At 42.2% G+C, this 16,186-nt stretch overlaps 1 protein-coding gene across 1 annotated transcript; it reads right to left on the reverse strand.

The window, feature by feature from the left end:
- Positions 1–343: 343 nt before the first annotated feature.
- Positions 344–15,381, reverse strand: LOC140346377 (up-regulator of cell proliferation-like). Its single transcript, XM_072432399.1, has 2 exons — positions 15,161–15,381; positions 344–5,194 (listed from the first exon to the last, which is right to left on the reverse strand). Exons 1-2 carry the CDS (start codon positions 15,330–15,332, stop codon positions 435–437), a joined length of 4,932 nt encoding a protein of 1,643 aa, XP_072288500.1. The 5' UTR covers positions 15,333–15,381; the 3' UTR covers positions 344–434.
- Positions 15,382–16,186: the final 805 nt, after the last annotated feature.

A 16,186-nucleotide genomic window follows, 5' to 3' on the forward strand; every position in this document is an offset into this window, starting at 1 on the left:
GTTCAGGTTCAGGTTCAGGTTAGGGTTAGGGTTAAGGTTCAGGGTTAGGGTTTAGGTTAGGGTTAAGGTTAGGGTTAGGGTTAAGGTTAGGGTTAAGGTTAGGGTTAAGGTTAAGGTTAAGGTTAAGGTTAAGGTTAAGGTTAAGGTTAGGGTTAAGGTTCAGGTTCAGGATCAGGTTAGGGTTAGGGTTACGGTTAGGGTTTGGGTTAAGGTTAAGGTTAAGGTTAGGGTTAAGGTTAGGGTTAGGGTTAAGGTTAGGGTTAGCCATGAGGCTATAACGGGCTATAAGGGAAATGCTGCGGTCCCTAAAACTGCGCAGCCATTTGACCGCGCAGCGGCACTCCAGCTACGGCCTTATAATAAATGCAACGCGCGCACAAAAGAGCGCAAGTTCCTATGTCTTTGAAATTTGATCATTGACAATGGTAATAAACCTATTCTGATTCTGATTCTGATTTTAATTCTGATTCTGATTCTGATTCTAATTCTGATTCTGATTCTGATTTTGATTCTGATTTCATGTTGAATGCTTGTTGGAGGCTTTTTTCAGCCTCAGTCTTGGTAATGTTTCTCCAAGCTTGAGGAATGTCTGCAGGTTTGGCTTCGTACGCTTTTGCAAAGTCATCATTGAATTTTGCCATCACATATTTCCAATAGTCTGATCCTTCAAGGCTTCCATCTGGAGGAATCTTCCAGTCTGGGAATATTTCTTGGTATCTCTTGTATGGATGATAATACTTTTCACCGTTACTATCATACTGCACAAATTCAGTATCAGAGTTAACTAGAGAAGTGCATATATCTGTGACAAGATGTTTTGAACGTTCAAATCTCCACGCTCCCAGACCCTGTGACTGATGGAGAGATGTCCAATGCTCAGTGTGGGCGGCTCCTCCTGCTTCACATGGAGCTTTGCAAAATGGGCACTGTTTACCACATCCAATCAATCGCACAAAAAGCTCACGCTGAACATTCACAAAGCACTTCTCAAGTTTGATTTCAACACTTGTGTTTTCAAACTTCTGTTGACAAAGTGGCTCCATTTGTTCTACACACTTTAAAAGGTAATGAGCAAACTGACCCTGGTCGGCTGTGTTTAGGATCATAAATGTTCCCAGAGCATCTTGGGAAATAACTAGTTTATCACTTAGTTCCTCACAGATGTTTCCTACAAAACATTTCAAAGTTTTGTTCTCCTCAGTTTGAGCCTTTTTGACAGCAATATTGATTTGGTTGATACAAGCCTGAAGGAGCCGATTCTCAAACTCAGAGGCTGAAGCCTGGGACGAGAAGTGAGAGATTATTTGTTTGTATATCCATTGTTTCACATACTTCTCATAGTGTTCAATGTAGTCCAGAAAGAGTTCAAACTGATTCTCTGAAATTAAATCTAGCAGAATTGAATACTGGAAGAACATTCTTGTGCTGAACTGTTGGCATGTCAGCATTTCACCAATAATGTCATGACCCAGGGAGCGATTGATAAAGTCTTCAACTGCAGGTCTCAAGAACTGATCTGTGAATTCCTGTGCTTTCTTCTGGCACTGGTCTCGCTCATGGAACACATCTTTGAAGTCACTTCGAAACTTTTCCTTGTTCTTATTCAGACATTTGTAAGGATCATTTTCTTGTAGAAAGTTTGCATGCATTTTTTCAAACTCTTCAGCTGCCCAGCCACAAATGTGCATCTTCAGAGAAACTTCAAACTTTGTGTCCAGTTTGAGCCCCTCGTTCTGTTGCAGTTTCTCATCAATCATGTGTAGGATCTCCACACTGTAGTTGTCATGGTAGTTGTTTTTTCTTTGTGTTTGAGTGTTCACTAATTCTTGGCAAGTGTCTATGATACTGTCCGCCAATCTTTGCACAGCATTCACATGATCATCAATGTTTAAGTATCCACAAACTGCATGTTTCACTTTTTTCCCAATTCCTTTAGGTTTGTACTCAAAAGGTTGATTACCAATTTCAGCCAGACTATTTTTATTTAGTATTTCACTTGCATGGCTTCCTTTGGGTGAAACATTTGCCCGCAGACAGTGGGAAACCTTGCTTTGGACGTCAATCTTTTGTGGCCTGAAACGTGATACTTTCTCAACACTTATGTCCCACATGTTGTCAAATTCACTGTCTAATTCTGCATCGCTCATTTTCACTTTTTTACCGCGGCATTCCTCGACCAGTTCAAGCACTCTCTCCTCTATTTCTTGTGCATGATTCTTTTTGATTTTTTCCAGCTCTCTCATCCCTTGTCGGATGTCAACAGTAGCACTAAGCTGATTTAATATTGACCTCTCCATCTCCCTCCGAGTAACCTTTGCACTGGTCATAAACTCCTCTTTATACCTTTCTACTAGATTCACATGTCCACCAGTTTGTCTGAAGTACTGCGTGAGGTTCTGAAGGAGCTGTGTTTCTCCTTTGGACAGTTCTGTGAGTGCAGCTGTTTTCAAGTCACTGAGAAGTTTTTGAATGTCTCCTGTCTCAACTTCACCATAGACTTTGCCATAGTTTGTAATTCTTGTTTCAGCATTTGTGACCCATGTGTACATGTCCTTTTTGAAATTCCATTCCCATTTGTTGTATTCTGTGCATAGTCTCATGTATGCATCAGCCACCAGGCTGTTTCTAAAGCTGAAGATAAAGTTTTCATACTTCACAGCGCTCCAGAGACTCTTTATCCACTCCTGAAACTCCAGGATATCATTGGCAGATGATTCACATTTACCTAACATTTGAATGATGTTTTTCTTCAGCTCATACACAGCTTCACTGTAGCCTGCATTGACTGGAGCCATCGGAGGGGTTCCATTCCACAGTCCTGGGATGTACATGTTTCCTGTCTCTGTGCTGTACTCCATCACATCAGTAAAACATTTGTTTTTTTCCTTTTTCTCCATTTTGGCCGCAGCCTGCGTCATCTCATTCAACTGCTCCAAAAGCAGTGTCCTGTCTCGAAGATTCTTCTCATGCGCTGAAACATCTGACACATTTTGGTGAACAAACTGACATTTGGGCCTCTTTCCCACTTCTTTCATTCGGAGAAATGCATGCACAACTATCTGTAGGATGTCCTTCATCTCAGTGGAGTTCTCCATTGCAATATTTATTAAAGTAATATCACTTAATCCCACAACCAGGGTTGCCAGCTCATTGTCATGCTCATAACTATCGTCCAGTTTTGCAAGTTCTGGAGACTTCAGACCTTCAGTGTCAATGATCATTACGAAGTCACAGTTGAGGATATTTTTAACTTCTTCACTGATTCGTATGAGGAGCATAAATGCTCCTCTTGTGCAGCGTCCACTGCTCACAGCAAACTGCACTCCAAACATTGTGTTGAGTAGAGTGGACTTTCCTGTGCTCTGGACTCCCAGAACTGTGATCACCAGGATTTTACTCTTGCAGGACACTAACTGATGGAACTCAGACAGGACATCACTCACCCATCTGAGAGGGATGTTTGAGGCATCTCCATCCACCAGCTCCAGAGGAAGTCCCTCCAGCAGCAGCTCTGCACAGAGCTTGGGCAAGTGCTGCAACTGCTCACGAGAAGGGTGTTTTCTTGGGAGAGACACTGAGGCTTCATATATCTGACCCATTTCACGAAAGAAATGCTCTATCCCCAGAGAACTGCCTGAAAGTTGACGGTCAAGATCTTGAATCACCTCTTTGTTCTTGGATCCCTTTGATTCCTCTTTGTACTGCTCTCGAAGACCTGACAACTTTTGTCGAGACATGTTGTCAAGATTAAGGCGCATCCATTTCAGAAAATAGCACCTTTCCATTCCCGGGCTTGATATTGCATTAATGAAACATGACATGGCACCTGACATATCATTAGAATTTTGTTTTTCCCTAAGTCTATTTTTTTGCTCCTGAAGCAATGTTTTATACTGTTCAATGTTTTCAGAACCAGCATTTCGAAGTCTACACTCTTCTTTCTCTAAAGATGTCAAATCCTTCCAAATCTGGCCTTGCAAAGGAAGTTGGGCTTCTTTGTACTCAAGTGTGTCATGGATTTCAGATGTAATGGCATCTGCATTTTGTTTGGCTTTCTTAGACTCGGGACGATCTTCATCTACTTGAATTCCCAACTCATGGGCAACATCTGCCATTTTCTCTATGTTTATCTTCGCTGTTGCCTTCTCAACAGTGCTTTTAATTGTTCCCTGCAGTGCTGTGACAAAGTCTGCATCATTCATTGATCGAGTCTTTATTATAATCTTGTTGTTCATCAAGTTCAAATCTCTTGCTAAACTTTTCAGATCTTCTCCATCAAAGTTCTTGCTTTGTGAGTTACTCACCAAGAAAACATCTGCTTTACTCATGTCATTTGTGAGCTGTTTACAGGCTAAATCCAGTTGGTCACAGAACACAAACACAGCACACGATGTCTCACATAAAAAAGAGAACTGGGGTACAAATGACGCAATGTCTCCACGGAGGTTAGCTACTGTCACAGGCTCACTGAAAATGTCAATGTTCTTGTTTCCACATGGAAGGTACCAAGCTACTTCAACAATTCCATCAGAAATCTTTCTTGGACAATCGCCACACTCCATGTCACGATGCACAAATGTGTCATGATATTCCTGAGAATTGCTCAGGAGTTTGTTAAGAATCTCTGACTTGGACAAAGAAGACTCTCCGAGTCTAACAAAAGAAACCATTGGAATTTCAGAAAGAACAATACGTTCTTCAATAAAACCCTTAGATTCCAACAGTGACTGAGGTCTATATTTTTTCACAATGTCCCTGAGGGCCCAAAGCATCATTGTGCACTGTTTGGTGTCAGGGTCAGGAAGGAGCAGAGGTACAGCAAACTGACACATTGACATTTTGAGTGATAGTTCCTGCTGAACAAAGCCATCAGAGCAGAGGAAGAGTGCAGTGATGATGTCAAGAGGGTTGAACTGATTACCTAAAGTTGGACCATGAAGAAGAGTTTCTAGATTAAACACAGTCTCTTCTGATGCCTCGTTACAGCTTTGTGATGCTTTGCTTTTGACATTTCTGGCTGTTACATTTACCATCATTAGTTTCTTCAGAAAGTTCCATGCTATGTCTCCGACAGACCCGTCTGAAGTGTCTGCAATGCTCTTCTCATCAATCTGTAGGACTGTGCTCAGGGACAGCTTGTCTTTGTAATGCTGCTCCAGCCCCAGGTCCTCCAGCAGGTTCTCCAGAAGTGTCTCTGTAAATAAGTAACACATAAGTATTACATTTCTTTGTGTGTTGTAGAATACCCCACTAAAATACTCTTTTATTAGTAATAGTACTATACTACAAATACGATGTCCACTGATGTGGAAATTTGCCACACAGTAAATTAATACATAATATAGGGTTGATCGATATCTGGAGAGAGATGATCCCTACTGCCCGCCAATATACACATTTATCCAAAGCAGCAGGCAGAGAGAGTAATTTATGAAATACACAACCAAATACAATCAGCATTTGAATCCTTTTACAAAAAACTTTTCACCAAAATATCAGAAAACAAAGAGGATGGGCCCTCCCGTAAGCCCACCACCCGCAGGAGGGTCCATAAGGAGCCGGTGCAGAGAGATCTGGGCGGACACAGAGACTAACTCTGGGGACATGGAACGTCACCTCGCTTGGGGGGAAAGAGCCTGAGCTTGTGCGGGAGGTTGAGCTGTATCGACTAGATATAGTCGGTCTCACCTCCACGCACAGATTGGGCTCTGGAACCCATCTCCTCGAGAGGGGCTTGATGCTCCACTTCTCTGGTGTTGCCTAAGGGGAGAGGAGGAGGGCTGGTGTGGGCTTGCTTATAGCCCCTCAGCTCAGCCGCCATATGTTGGAGTTCACCCCGGTGGACGAGAGTGTCGCGTCCCTTGGCCTTCGGGTGGGGGACAGGTCTCTCACTGTTGTGTCGGCCTACGGCCGAACAGCAGTGCAGAGTACCCGGCCATCTTGGAGCAGTGCAGAGTACCCGGCCTTCTCCGTTGTTCTGCTGGTGGACTTCAACGCCCACGTGGGCAATGACAGTGACACCTGGAGAGGGGTGATCGGGAAGAACGGCTTCCCCAATCTGAACCCGAGCGGTGTTCAGTTAACGGACTTCTGTGCTAGCCACGGATTGTCCATAATGAACACCATGTTCAAGCACAAGGGTGTCCATCAGTGCACTGATCGACTTTGTCATCTGACCTCCGGCCGCGTGTCTTGGACACTCGGGTGAAGAGAGGGGCAGAGCTGTCAACTGATCACCACCTGGTGGTGAGTTGGACCCACTGGCGGAGGAGGAAGCCGGACAGACTTGGCACACCCAAGCGTATTGTGAGGGTCTGTTGGGAATGTCTTGCGAAGCCCTCTGTCAGTAGGGTCTTCAACTCACACCTCCGGGAGAGCTTCTTCCAGAACCCGGGGGAGGCTGGGGACATTGAGTCCGAGTGGACCATGTTCTCAACCTCCATTGTCAATGCGGCTGCTCAAAGCTGTGATCGCAAGTACTCCGGTGCTTGTTGCCCGAACCCGGTGGTAGACACCGGAATTAAGGGATGTCGTCAGGCTGAAGAAGGAGGCCTATCAGGCTTCTTTAGCTTGTAGGACTCCTGAGCCCCATGGACAGGTATCGGCAGGCCAGGGAGGCCGAGGATTGTGCTGTCGCAGAGGCAAAAACCCGGGCCTGGGAGGAGTTGAAGACTGTCACGTCTTCCGAAGAAGAAGCAGAGACTGGGGACTCGGAGGCTAATTCGTCCATCACCCAAGGTGAAGTCACTGGTGTTGTTGGCAAACTCGTCGTGGCAGGTCTCCGGGGGATCCTGAGTACCTAAAGTCTCTGGATGTTGTAGGACTGTCTTGACATGTCTCTGCAACATCGCGTGGTGATGTAAAGAGAACTAAATGTAGTTCTTACTGAAGGCACTGACGTGTAAAAATGAGATAAGATGTTATATTGTTCGTCAAATCTTCTGGGTTATCAGAAAAGTAAAAAAACAAAACAACAACAACATGCCAGTCAGTATTCTGAAAACAATCCCTTAGCATGTCTGTCTCTTATTGGTCCATACACACACCTCGTTAGTCATTGTTTTTCTCGTTTCAGTTTTGCCCTGTACCGAGGGACCAAATAATGGTCAGACTTTCAAAGCTGGCTGACAGATGGATTTATAAACATTCTGTACACACCTCCAGTGTGCACTTAAGCAAGCTACATATTTTTGCAGTGTAGGCAGGTGACAGAAAAGATCACACGAGTTTACACCCCAGAGTATAAAGAGCGAGTGCATCATGGGTTGCCTTCAAAGTCAGGCCCAGGGATAGGAAATAAGAATATAGGAATCTGGCCAAATTCACAGGGTAGATAAAACGGCCAAAAATATACCAATATTTTATGGTCCTGGGGGCAAACCTTTTTCCATAAGGTAAACTGTGAAGCTCAGCATTTATCCTCAAACATGCACAGACAGCTGCTCCTTCTAGATTTATAACCATTGACTGTCCTTAAAACCCGGGACACGTCTCTGTAAAAGATTCATCAAACCATTCACAGCAGGACACATAACACAGCCTCCCCACGTTTGACTTTTCCTTTTGGGGACAAAGGAATGGAGAGAACAGAAGACAAAGTTTACAAGTTCATCTTGGGAAAAAAACAAGATCATCAAACTACTCCAAGCATGCTGCACCTTGCGAAAAGTTTGGCACACCACAGACGGCTCTGTGACCCAAAGAACGACAAAAATGGAATTTTGGAATTATAGAATAAGTCCATGAAGTCGAGAAACTTTTCACCTTCAGTTTATGACTAGATTTATGTGATAAAATGTGAATATATGATTATATTTCTTTGATGTATTTTATCTGCATAATAGTGATATTTTATCTGCATCATTAGTCTCAGAGAAGAACGGGTGTGTGACAGCATTTGTTTGTGAAGGGGTCGTAAAGATGGGCCAAAGAATGTTGCCCCAGGAGGGGGTGTGACAGCCCAGAGGAGTTTGGGTAATGTTTACCCAAGGCTTGATCTCTAGGAAAAATACCAGCTGTAAAACAAGTGCCTTGATGTGAAGCTGACCAATGAGATGTGACCCGCCTATTCCAGAATATCTAATAAAACCAACCAGCATGGGAAAAAACGGGATGAGACGCAGGAGGGTCAGCCAGGCCGTAAGCAGCCTGGCTGACCCTCCTGCGTCTCACCCGCGTTTTCTCCCAAGCTTGCCATACAAATATCTGATATTTCTGTGTCGTTTCATATTCTAAGTTGAATTGTGTTCTCGATGTGTTACGGAATAGCATCGGTGTATTGTCTGATTCCATGACATTTTCTGGTCCTATCGAGCCCGACGACCAGCTGCCCTTCGCGGAGATTGACTGGTGAATCGGTGAAAGTCTGTGTGCACAGCAGAAAGAAGTCCACTTTTCCCCGTGGCCGCCCATCGCACCTCATTCTCCGTGAGGAGAGCGCGTCGTTTCGAAGCAGCAGGAGAACACAGGCGACAAAGAAGGTCAGACAAAAACATTGTGTGTGAAAAAGAGTTAGTCATAAAACGTTTTATGCATTAGTTTGATATTTCTGAAAAATATTGTTAGCTTTTGAGCATTAGTTTTTGATATTTCTGAAAAATATTGTTGCTTTGGAGCATCAGTTTTTGATATTTCTGAAAAATATTGGTGGCTTTCGAGCATTAGTTTTTGATATTTCTGAAAAATATTGTTAGCTTTCGAGCATTAGTTTAATATTTCTGAAAAATATAAATTAAATTGCTCACCATGAGTTAAGTTTCTCACCGAAAGAAAGTTATGATGCCTTATGCCGAGTTGACTGACATAAAGATGTGTGAATGTAAGCGCTGTGCACGAGCGAAGTAAGGAAGAGAGAAGTGTGAATGTGTGAATGAGGATTAATACGTGATTCACTAGCGAGTGTGAGAATCACAATTAATCATACAAGGGTCACAAGGCGTTATTCTGAGAGATCTAAAATTTGCAGTCACGGGTGAATTATCAAACACCACGTTCTCTAGAAGCTTGACATTGACTGTGACTGTAAAGCAAGTAGCATTTCTCTCAGACGACCGAGACCACATAATGCCAGAATTATCACCCCAAACTGTAAAAGGAAAAGTCATAAGAGGATTTTGGAGGGAGACTTCCATGCTCAGATGACGTGGCAGAGAGGGGGAGATAAGGGGGGTCAACAAGGCAGGAGAAGGGAAAGCACTCAGAGGACGCTCTGAATGAATGAATAAGGAACTAAACCCAGCTGGTTTTAAATTTTTAGTAATGAGAGCTCTGTAAGCAAATTTTAAGGGTTTTTGTTTTGATTGACAACAATCAATTATAAAGATTTGATTAAACTTGATAAGAGATGAAGATGAATTCAGATTTTTATAGATGGCCAATATTTTGGGGAATGTGATCACAAGACAAGACAGGACACTTCCTGTCCCCGACATAGAAGACAAAAGTTGTGTTTTTACGGTATCGTGTTTTTTGTGTGCACCAAACAAAGCTATGTTTTGTTTTGTTTTATTTTTGGACTTGACGAAAATTATCTTTTTGGACTTAATGCATGACTAGATGAAAGTACAGGACAAAAAGACAGAAGTGTTTTTAAATTTAGAATCAAAAACAGGCACAGGCCTGGAAGTGATAATATGGGTAAATTAGTGACTACTGATGTTTTTGGACATAGGAGTAGAATGGGCAGTAAGTAAAGTGATAGTAAAAGTTATATCAGTAACTTATTTATTTGTATTATCATGAGGAAACCTCGTATTGCGATGTAGACGTAAGTGAGGGAATACGTTAAATAGTGACGTGCTTGATGTCCTCCTTGGAAAGACATGACTGTGTGTCATTAACTAAAGGCAAACAACACCAAGTCATAAAAGATAGTCAGAGATAACGGGCTATTGACTGGGAAATAATTTGGGGAGAGGACTCAGGATGGAGCAGATGTTGTTATCTTTACGGATCACAGGGACACCAACGGCAACACCTCAGGGGGGGTTGACTGATGAGTAATAAGAAGAAGTTAACATTAACAGCGAAAGAATTTGAAATTCTAAAGTAAATACCTGAAGGATTGTTGAGATTCAATCAAGAATTGAATAGATTTAAATTAGACAATATCATCTAAATTTAGACGCTATAGAAGTTAAGAAACCAGTGATAACTGGAACTAAACAGGAGGAGTGAAGAACATTGGAATCCCAGGGGATGCAGCGTCTGATAGTTATATCAGCAGCAATTAGGAAGTAAAAGCAGGTTACAAGTGAGGGTAAGAGTAAGTGGAAAGAGAGAAAGAAAGAGCAGGTTTAGAAATTTGGAAATGGGTGTTTCCTCCGAGACAGAGAGCAAGACAGAGAGGAAGACAGAGAACAGACAGAGGGGAAGACAGAGAGGAAGATGTGATGCGATACAGAGAAAAGACAAAGAAAGTAGGCAACAAGGGGAAAAACAAGTTGATAAAAGAGACGTGCCTTATAACCAAGGGGAAGGTTTAGGATCATTTTGATTTTTAATACACATATAGACTTGTTAGAACAAACTAATACACAATGTTTGTAACGCACCACATGAGCAGGTGTGAGAGATTGAGTTTGGAACTCACCTGAAGCACATATAGAAGATTAGCACATATTACATTAGATGGGTGACTTTATTCAGGCAACACCCACAGAGGAGATGTGAAATGTTATGTTAATTATGATAAAAATTCTAAGTTGTGAACTGACCCTTATGGCCAGCTCAATGGGGGAATTATTGAGATATTTTTTATTGTTTGATGTATTTGAATCACACACACACACACACACACACACACACACACACACATACATACATACGCGCGCACACGTGGACACCAGACATTTAGAGTTTGAAACATTTAGAGTTTGAAACAGTTAGAGTTTGAAACAAATGGTGGTAAAACAGATAGGTTTGGGAAGTGTAAGATTACACACATAGACTGATTGACTCACACAGGTGGGGGCCCAGCGCCGTGGAAGGGGGGGCTCAGCCAGGGATGTGACCACTGAACTGTGAAAGGTCAAGAGGTGACATTGCGGAGTTGGAGTGACAGACGCAATTCCATCTCTTCCTTGATTACATCGTTGTAAACTATCTGGATTATTGAATTTTGTTTTAATGTAGAATTGTGTAGAAGTTTGAGAAATGGGCAAAGCCATTTCTCAAAAAGGAGGGATGTGTAATAGTAAACAAATATTCCGAATCAATAATTACTAAAAAAAAATTGTAAACAAGAAAACTGTTTGAAATACATTGAACTGTCGAAAAGACTTTGTTTATCACCGCAGAAGAGAACGTGTTGGACATGTGGTGTTTACAGAGACGAGCCAAGTGGACGAGCCAAGTGGATGGAGCCACACCTTGTCGTCCTCACCAGGGGAGGACGAGATCATGGGTGCAGCAGACAACACAGCACCAGATCCATAAGCAATCTACAAGACGCAGGACTTCGTTTGTATGAGTTTTGTCCGGAGTCTACGGTAGAGTACGATACTTTGCTACAATGGATGTGAACACAGATTCTACAGTACGCAAAGTACTATACTCTGCTACGATAAACGAGAGCCAGAGGCTACGGTGCGCAGAGTACCATACTCTGTGAAAAAGAATCAACAGTTTGGGTAATGTTTACCCAAGGCTTGATCTCTAGGAAAAATACCAGCTGTAAAACAAGTGCCTTGATGTGAGGCTGACCAATGAGAAATGTGACCCGCCTATTCCAGAATACCTAATAAAACCAACCAGCATGGGAAAAAACGGGGTGAGACGCAGGAGGGTCAGCCAGGCTGCTTACGGCCTGGCTGACGCAGCCCCGCGTTTTCTCCCAAGCTTGCCATACAAATGTCTGATATTTCTGTGTCGTTTCATATTCTAAGTTGAATTGTGTTCTCGATGTGTTACGGAATAGCATCGGTGTATTGTCTGATTCCATGACAATTTACTAATGTTTGTGTTAGGTTTAAAATGTCTGACTGATGCCCCAAAAATGTTAATAACTTTTCAATTAATTATCTACACACAGCCAATTGTCACCATATTATATATTGGTAACCCAAGTTAAGGAATAACACTACTCTATTTTACATAGTCTCTGTTTAAGTGGTTAAGCCGGCAAAATGGGGTCCGGCCTGCTCTCTGTGAGACAGAATAGGTTGCTGTGCTTAACGTCACTGTCATACTTTCTTTTATTACTTATCGAGCGGACACTGGAGAGCGTAATTAATGGTAAAGGATTTTTGCAGACATGTCTCCAGATTCTCTCTCATACTCAGCCTCTTAATCCCTGCTTCTTAACTTTAGGGTTTTCCTTTCCTTTTAGTCCATTTCAGTTCAGGATAGGTGTATGTATGTATAAGTATGTAGGACGCTACATTGTTAGGCATGAAATCCTTCAATGTCTAAAAAGCTAGCTACTAATGTTTCTCTTCATTATCCATGTAATATACAGCCATAAATCCACAGGGTTGACAGAAGCGCTCCGCCCCGGAAGTTGGTAATTAACAATCAAAACTGCGTCATATAATATGGAGCAACAAAAATAAATGTTCAATTCAATTAAATTAAATTTGTTTTTGTAACGCCCAAAATCACAACAACGGTTGCCTCTGAGGGCGACAGTAAAAAACAAATCAAGCAATGTCTGTGGTGGCAGGAGACAATTTTCCAGAGTCCTCTGTCCTTAGACCCTCCTTCTCGGCCAGGAAAAACAACAAAAAAACCTGTATTAACCTATACTAAAAACCTATGCTATATATAGTATTTTCTTACCTATCTGGCATCACTATAGCTAAACCCTATAGCATTAACGTGGGAAATACAGGATGAAAGAGACATTATTCTCACCGCACTAATCAGTGGGAGAGCCTCAGTTGGGTTTATCCTTTAATTCTAACCCCGAATTGTTTCTTGTTTGTTTGATGAGCTTAGTTGTGGGCAGCATAAATAATTGTTAATGTTACAATTGGAGCAAGAGAAGAGTAGACATAATGCAGAATTAGAGCATGTTAGACTAAAAACAGGGTCTATAAAAGAACTACAATTGGAGCGTGTCAGACATGAGACTGGTAGAATAAAACTGGAATCACAACAGTACAAATTCAATTTGAATCATGAGGGAAAAGTCTTAACGACATGACTGTGGGCGGGTGACGGCTCGTTTTCTTCATTGGGTAGTGGGCCTAGTTGGTTTGATGTGGGAATGAGTTTGAGTTTGATGTAATAAAATAATGAAAAGGATCTGGTTACATCTTTCATTCTCTTGGAGTGCATTGCGAATGTTAAAAAGTGACCTGACGCTGACAGGGCTTCACTGTTACTGTCTGTGTTAACTGGCCGTGTTCAAGAGGCTTATTTGGAATTAAGTGCCACGAAATGACTGTGGTGCTGAAATCCTATTAGCTCATCCCTGAGACCTATCGACAAAAATACAGGAATTGGGAGAAAAGCGAACGCCCAACGCACAAAGAGATTGTTCAGGATTTACGGTGCCATTTTAATGGGTGGTTTCTGAACTCAGTGTTATCACCTTTGATGCGTTGTTTGGGATAATGGTACCAGGCTGCGAAATACATGGGGGCCCGGGGCCCCTCAAATCGCCAGCGGGCACGGGATTTAAATTTGGAGGGTGCCCCTGTACCGAAATTCCTCGAAAAAAATCAATATTTAACTAGTAAGGCCGTAGTTATTCTATTACTTGGTTTACGGATTTTTAAATTAAATATATTGAACAGGCGGGCGAAATATAAATATAATTTCAATTTCAAAAGATTTTTTCTTCCGGGTTTGCCCAAAACAGACCACAGGAGGAGGAGGTGTTTAGCGTGTTTTACACGCTAAACACACTTCTAGGTGTACAGCCTTAGTCACGGCAAAAAACGCTGGAGAAAATGTGGTAAACGGGTTTAAAATGTGTATTTGCGATACAAAGGCAGAGGAAACGGGCGCGCGCGCTCTCGCCGGGACTGTGCAGGGACGGAGCTGCTCCGTCACGCTTCATGCGCTCTTATCTTTTGACAAAATACCGCTTTTTATATTTCATTTGATGCTATTTTGCGTTGTCGGCAGTACTTTATAAAAAAAAAAGGTGTTGGAGTTGTTAGTTGTTAGCATTGTTTGTAAATAGGGGCAATGTATATTATGTTAGTAGTTTATTTTGTAGACAGTGATTTTATATATTCCCAGTGTAGAACATCTCCTTGTGTCAAATGCTGTATACAGTATTTATTTTGTATCTTAGAAACCTTATTATATTAAATTAAACAGTATTAAAGATCATGAGCTCTGGTTTATAGGAATTCAGTATTTGTGCTCTTCCTTCATATCAAATAAAAGATAAAAGTACTTTAAATTGTTTTACATGCTAATAAAGAGGTTTAAAACAACAAATTTAACTTATTCTTATGACGCCGCGATGCCATGCGCGCTTGTGGACCCTGAAATTGCTGGGGGGCCCATAACTTTTTTAGATTGGGGGCCCCCCTGGCCCCTAACTTTGCAAATCTATTTCTCAGCCTGTGTACTGATAAAAAAAATTATTTTGCAACGCGTGGCAATAAAAATTGTGTAGTGCTTAAAGCAGAGCTTGTCAATTATTTTGTTTTGACGCACAAAGGGGCTGTGGAGGAAATGTATCCAGCTTGTTGTGATGAAGATAATTGTCAGTCTGAAGAGTCCAAACTCCAGTTCAGAGGTAATGCCAGCAGGTGTAACTACTGCCAGGTTACAGACCACAAGAAGAGAAAGTGCCTCATGCACTGTAGATGTGTAGTAGCTGGATGATCCTATGATAGAGGTAGACTTAAAAATTGTGAGACCTTGTGGAGTCTGCAGACTTGTCACTAGTCACTTTTCTCCTCAAAAATGTAAAGTGATGGAGGCTGAAGTCTAGTACAAGTTGGATATGAAATAGCTGTCCAGTCATCCTGGGTGGGACTCTTCCTTTTAAGAAGGGGGGGTGTAGTCAGGGAAGGCCTTGCAAGATTGGGCTTACCTGGATGTCCTGACAGCCTAAGTACGCCTGACTAGACCTGGTGAGCGGTGCTCATGCACATGTTTTGTTCATGTCTTTAACCGAACGCTATGACTCTCTGAGCCATGGGTTGGCTACTACTATGTACAGTATGTTAAATGTTTTTCTGTGTTCTTAACTTACTGGTTTTTACAGTTGTGGTTGGATATTTCTTGATCTTATGTATCAATTGGGCCAAAACACAGAAGCTGTACTGCTCTCCAGGACTCAGGTTGCCAATGGTCAGGGAAGTGGCATCAGTCTGTAACTCTTCTACAAGCTCATCTCCTTTGTAGCAGGTAACAGTGAACAACATGTCAACATCAGGAGTGTCCCAAATCAGAGATACAGAGTCGGAGGCCACATTAGAGTGCCATGGTCCTGAAAAAGAAAAGAGAAAAAAAGACAAATTGACAAGGGTTTACTGAATATCAGCAACATACAAGCAAGTGAAATGATGATGTAAAGTAGTGTCGGTGTAATCCCTCATTGGTCCAGGAGTGTTCCATTGTAGAAAAAGCTTCAGTTGTAGTCATCTGGACTCTAAAATAATAATAATTTTTTTTTTCTAAACTGAGTCCAGATGACTACAACTGAAGCTTTTTCTACAATGTAAAGTAGTGTTTTGTATATACATATATATGGCACTGCACTTTTTCTGGACTGAGATGTTTGATGTTTTTTTTCAGGGATCTGCTGTAGCCACTCCTCCTTTGGGGGTCGCTATCTCGAGTGCTCCAATGACCACGGGCATCACTTTCACCTTCACCTTCCACGCCTTCTCCAGCTCTTTTCTGAGCCTTTGGTATTTCCAGTTTCTCATGTTCCTTTTTCCTGATGTTGCCATAACTTGGTATTGCCACATCAACCCCAATGGCTTTCCTCAGCTGTTTATCCACCCCCACAGTGTCTGGTTAGTTTTCCATTACCATTCTATCAGTCGGTATCTGGAAGTCCCACAGGACCTTGGCTTTCTCATCTTGTAATTAATCCAGGCAAAACACAGATTGGTGTGTTGGGTTCTGCAGTCTTGAGCGACTGTTTAGCCAACCAGGAATTGGTATTTGGCTCCTCCTGTGTCTTTGCTAAGGCCCTTCTGTGCTTTATCCATGTATTGGTCCATGTGCCAACTTATCTTAGCCGCAATGATGCCTGACATGAGCTTTCATG

Source organism: Eucyclogobius newberryi, unplaced genomic scaffold, assembly GCF_026437365.1.
Source record: "Eucyclogobius newberryi isolate DKJ021-1_F unplaced genomic scaffold, fEucNew1.0.hap1 SCAF_6, whole genome shotgun sequence".
In the NCBI taxonomy this organism is placed as follows: Eukaryota; Metazoa; Chordata; class Actinopteri; order Gobiiformes; family Gobiidae; genus Eucyclogobius; species Eucyclogobius newberryi.

Bases quoted from the DNA above. Each gene is read 5' to 3' on its own strand.
- LOC140346377 (XM_072432399.1), bottom strand. From the start codon at position 15,332: ATGTTGTTCACTGTTACCTGCTACAAAGGAGATGAGCTTGTAGAAGAG. The intron at 5,195-15,160 runs GTAAGTTAAGAA...ACTTATTTACAG, and splicing joins AACCACAACTGTAAAAACCA to AGACACTTCTGGAGAACCTG.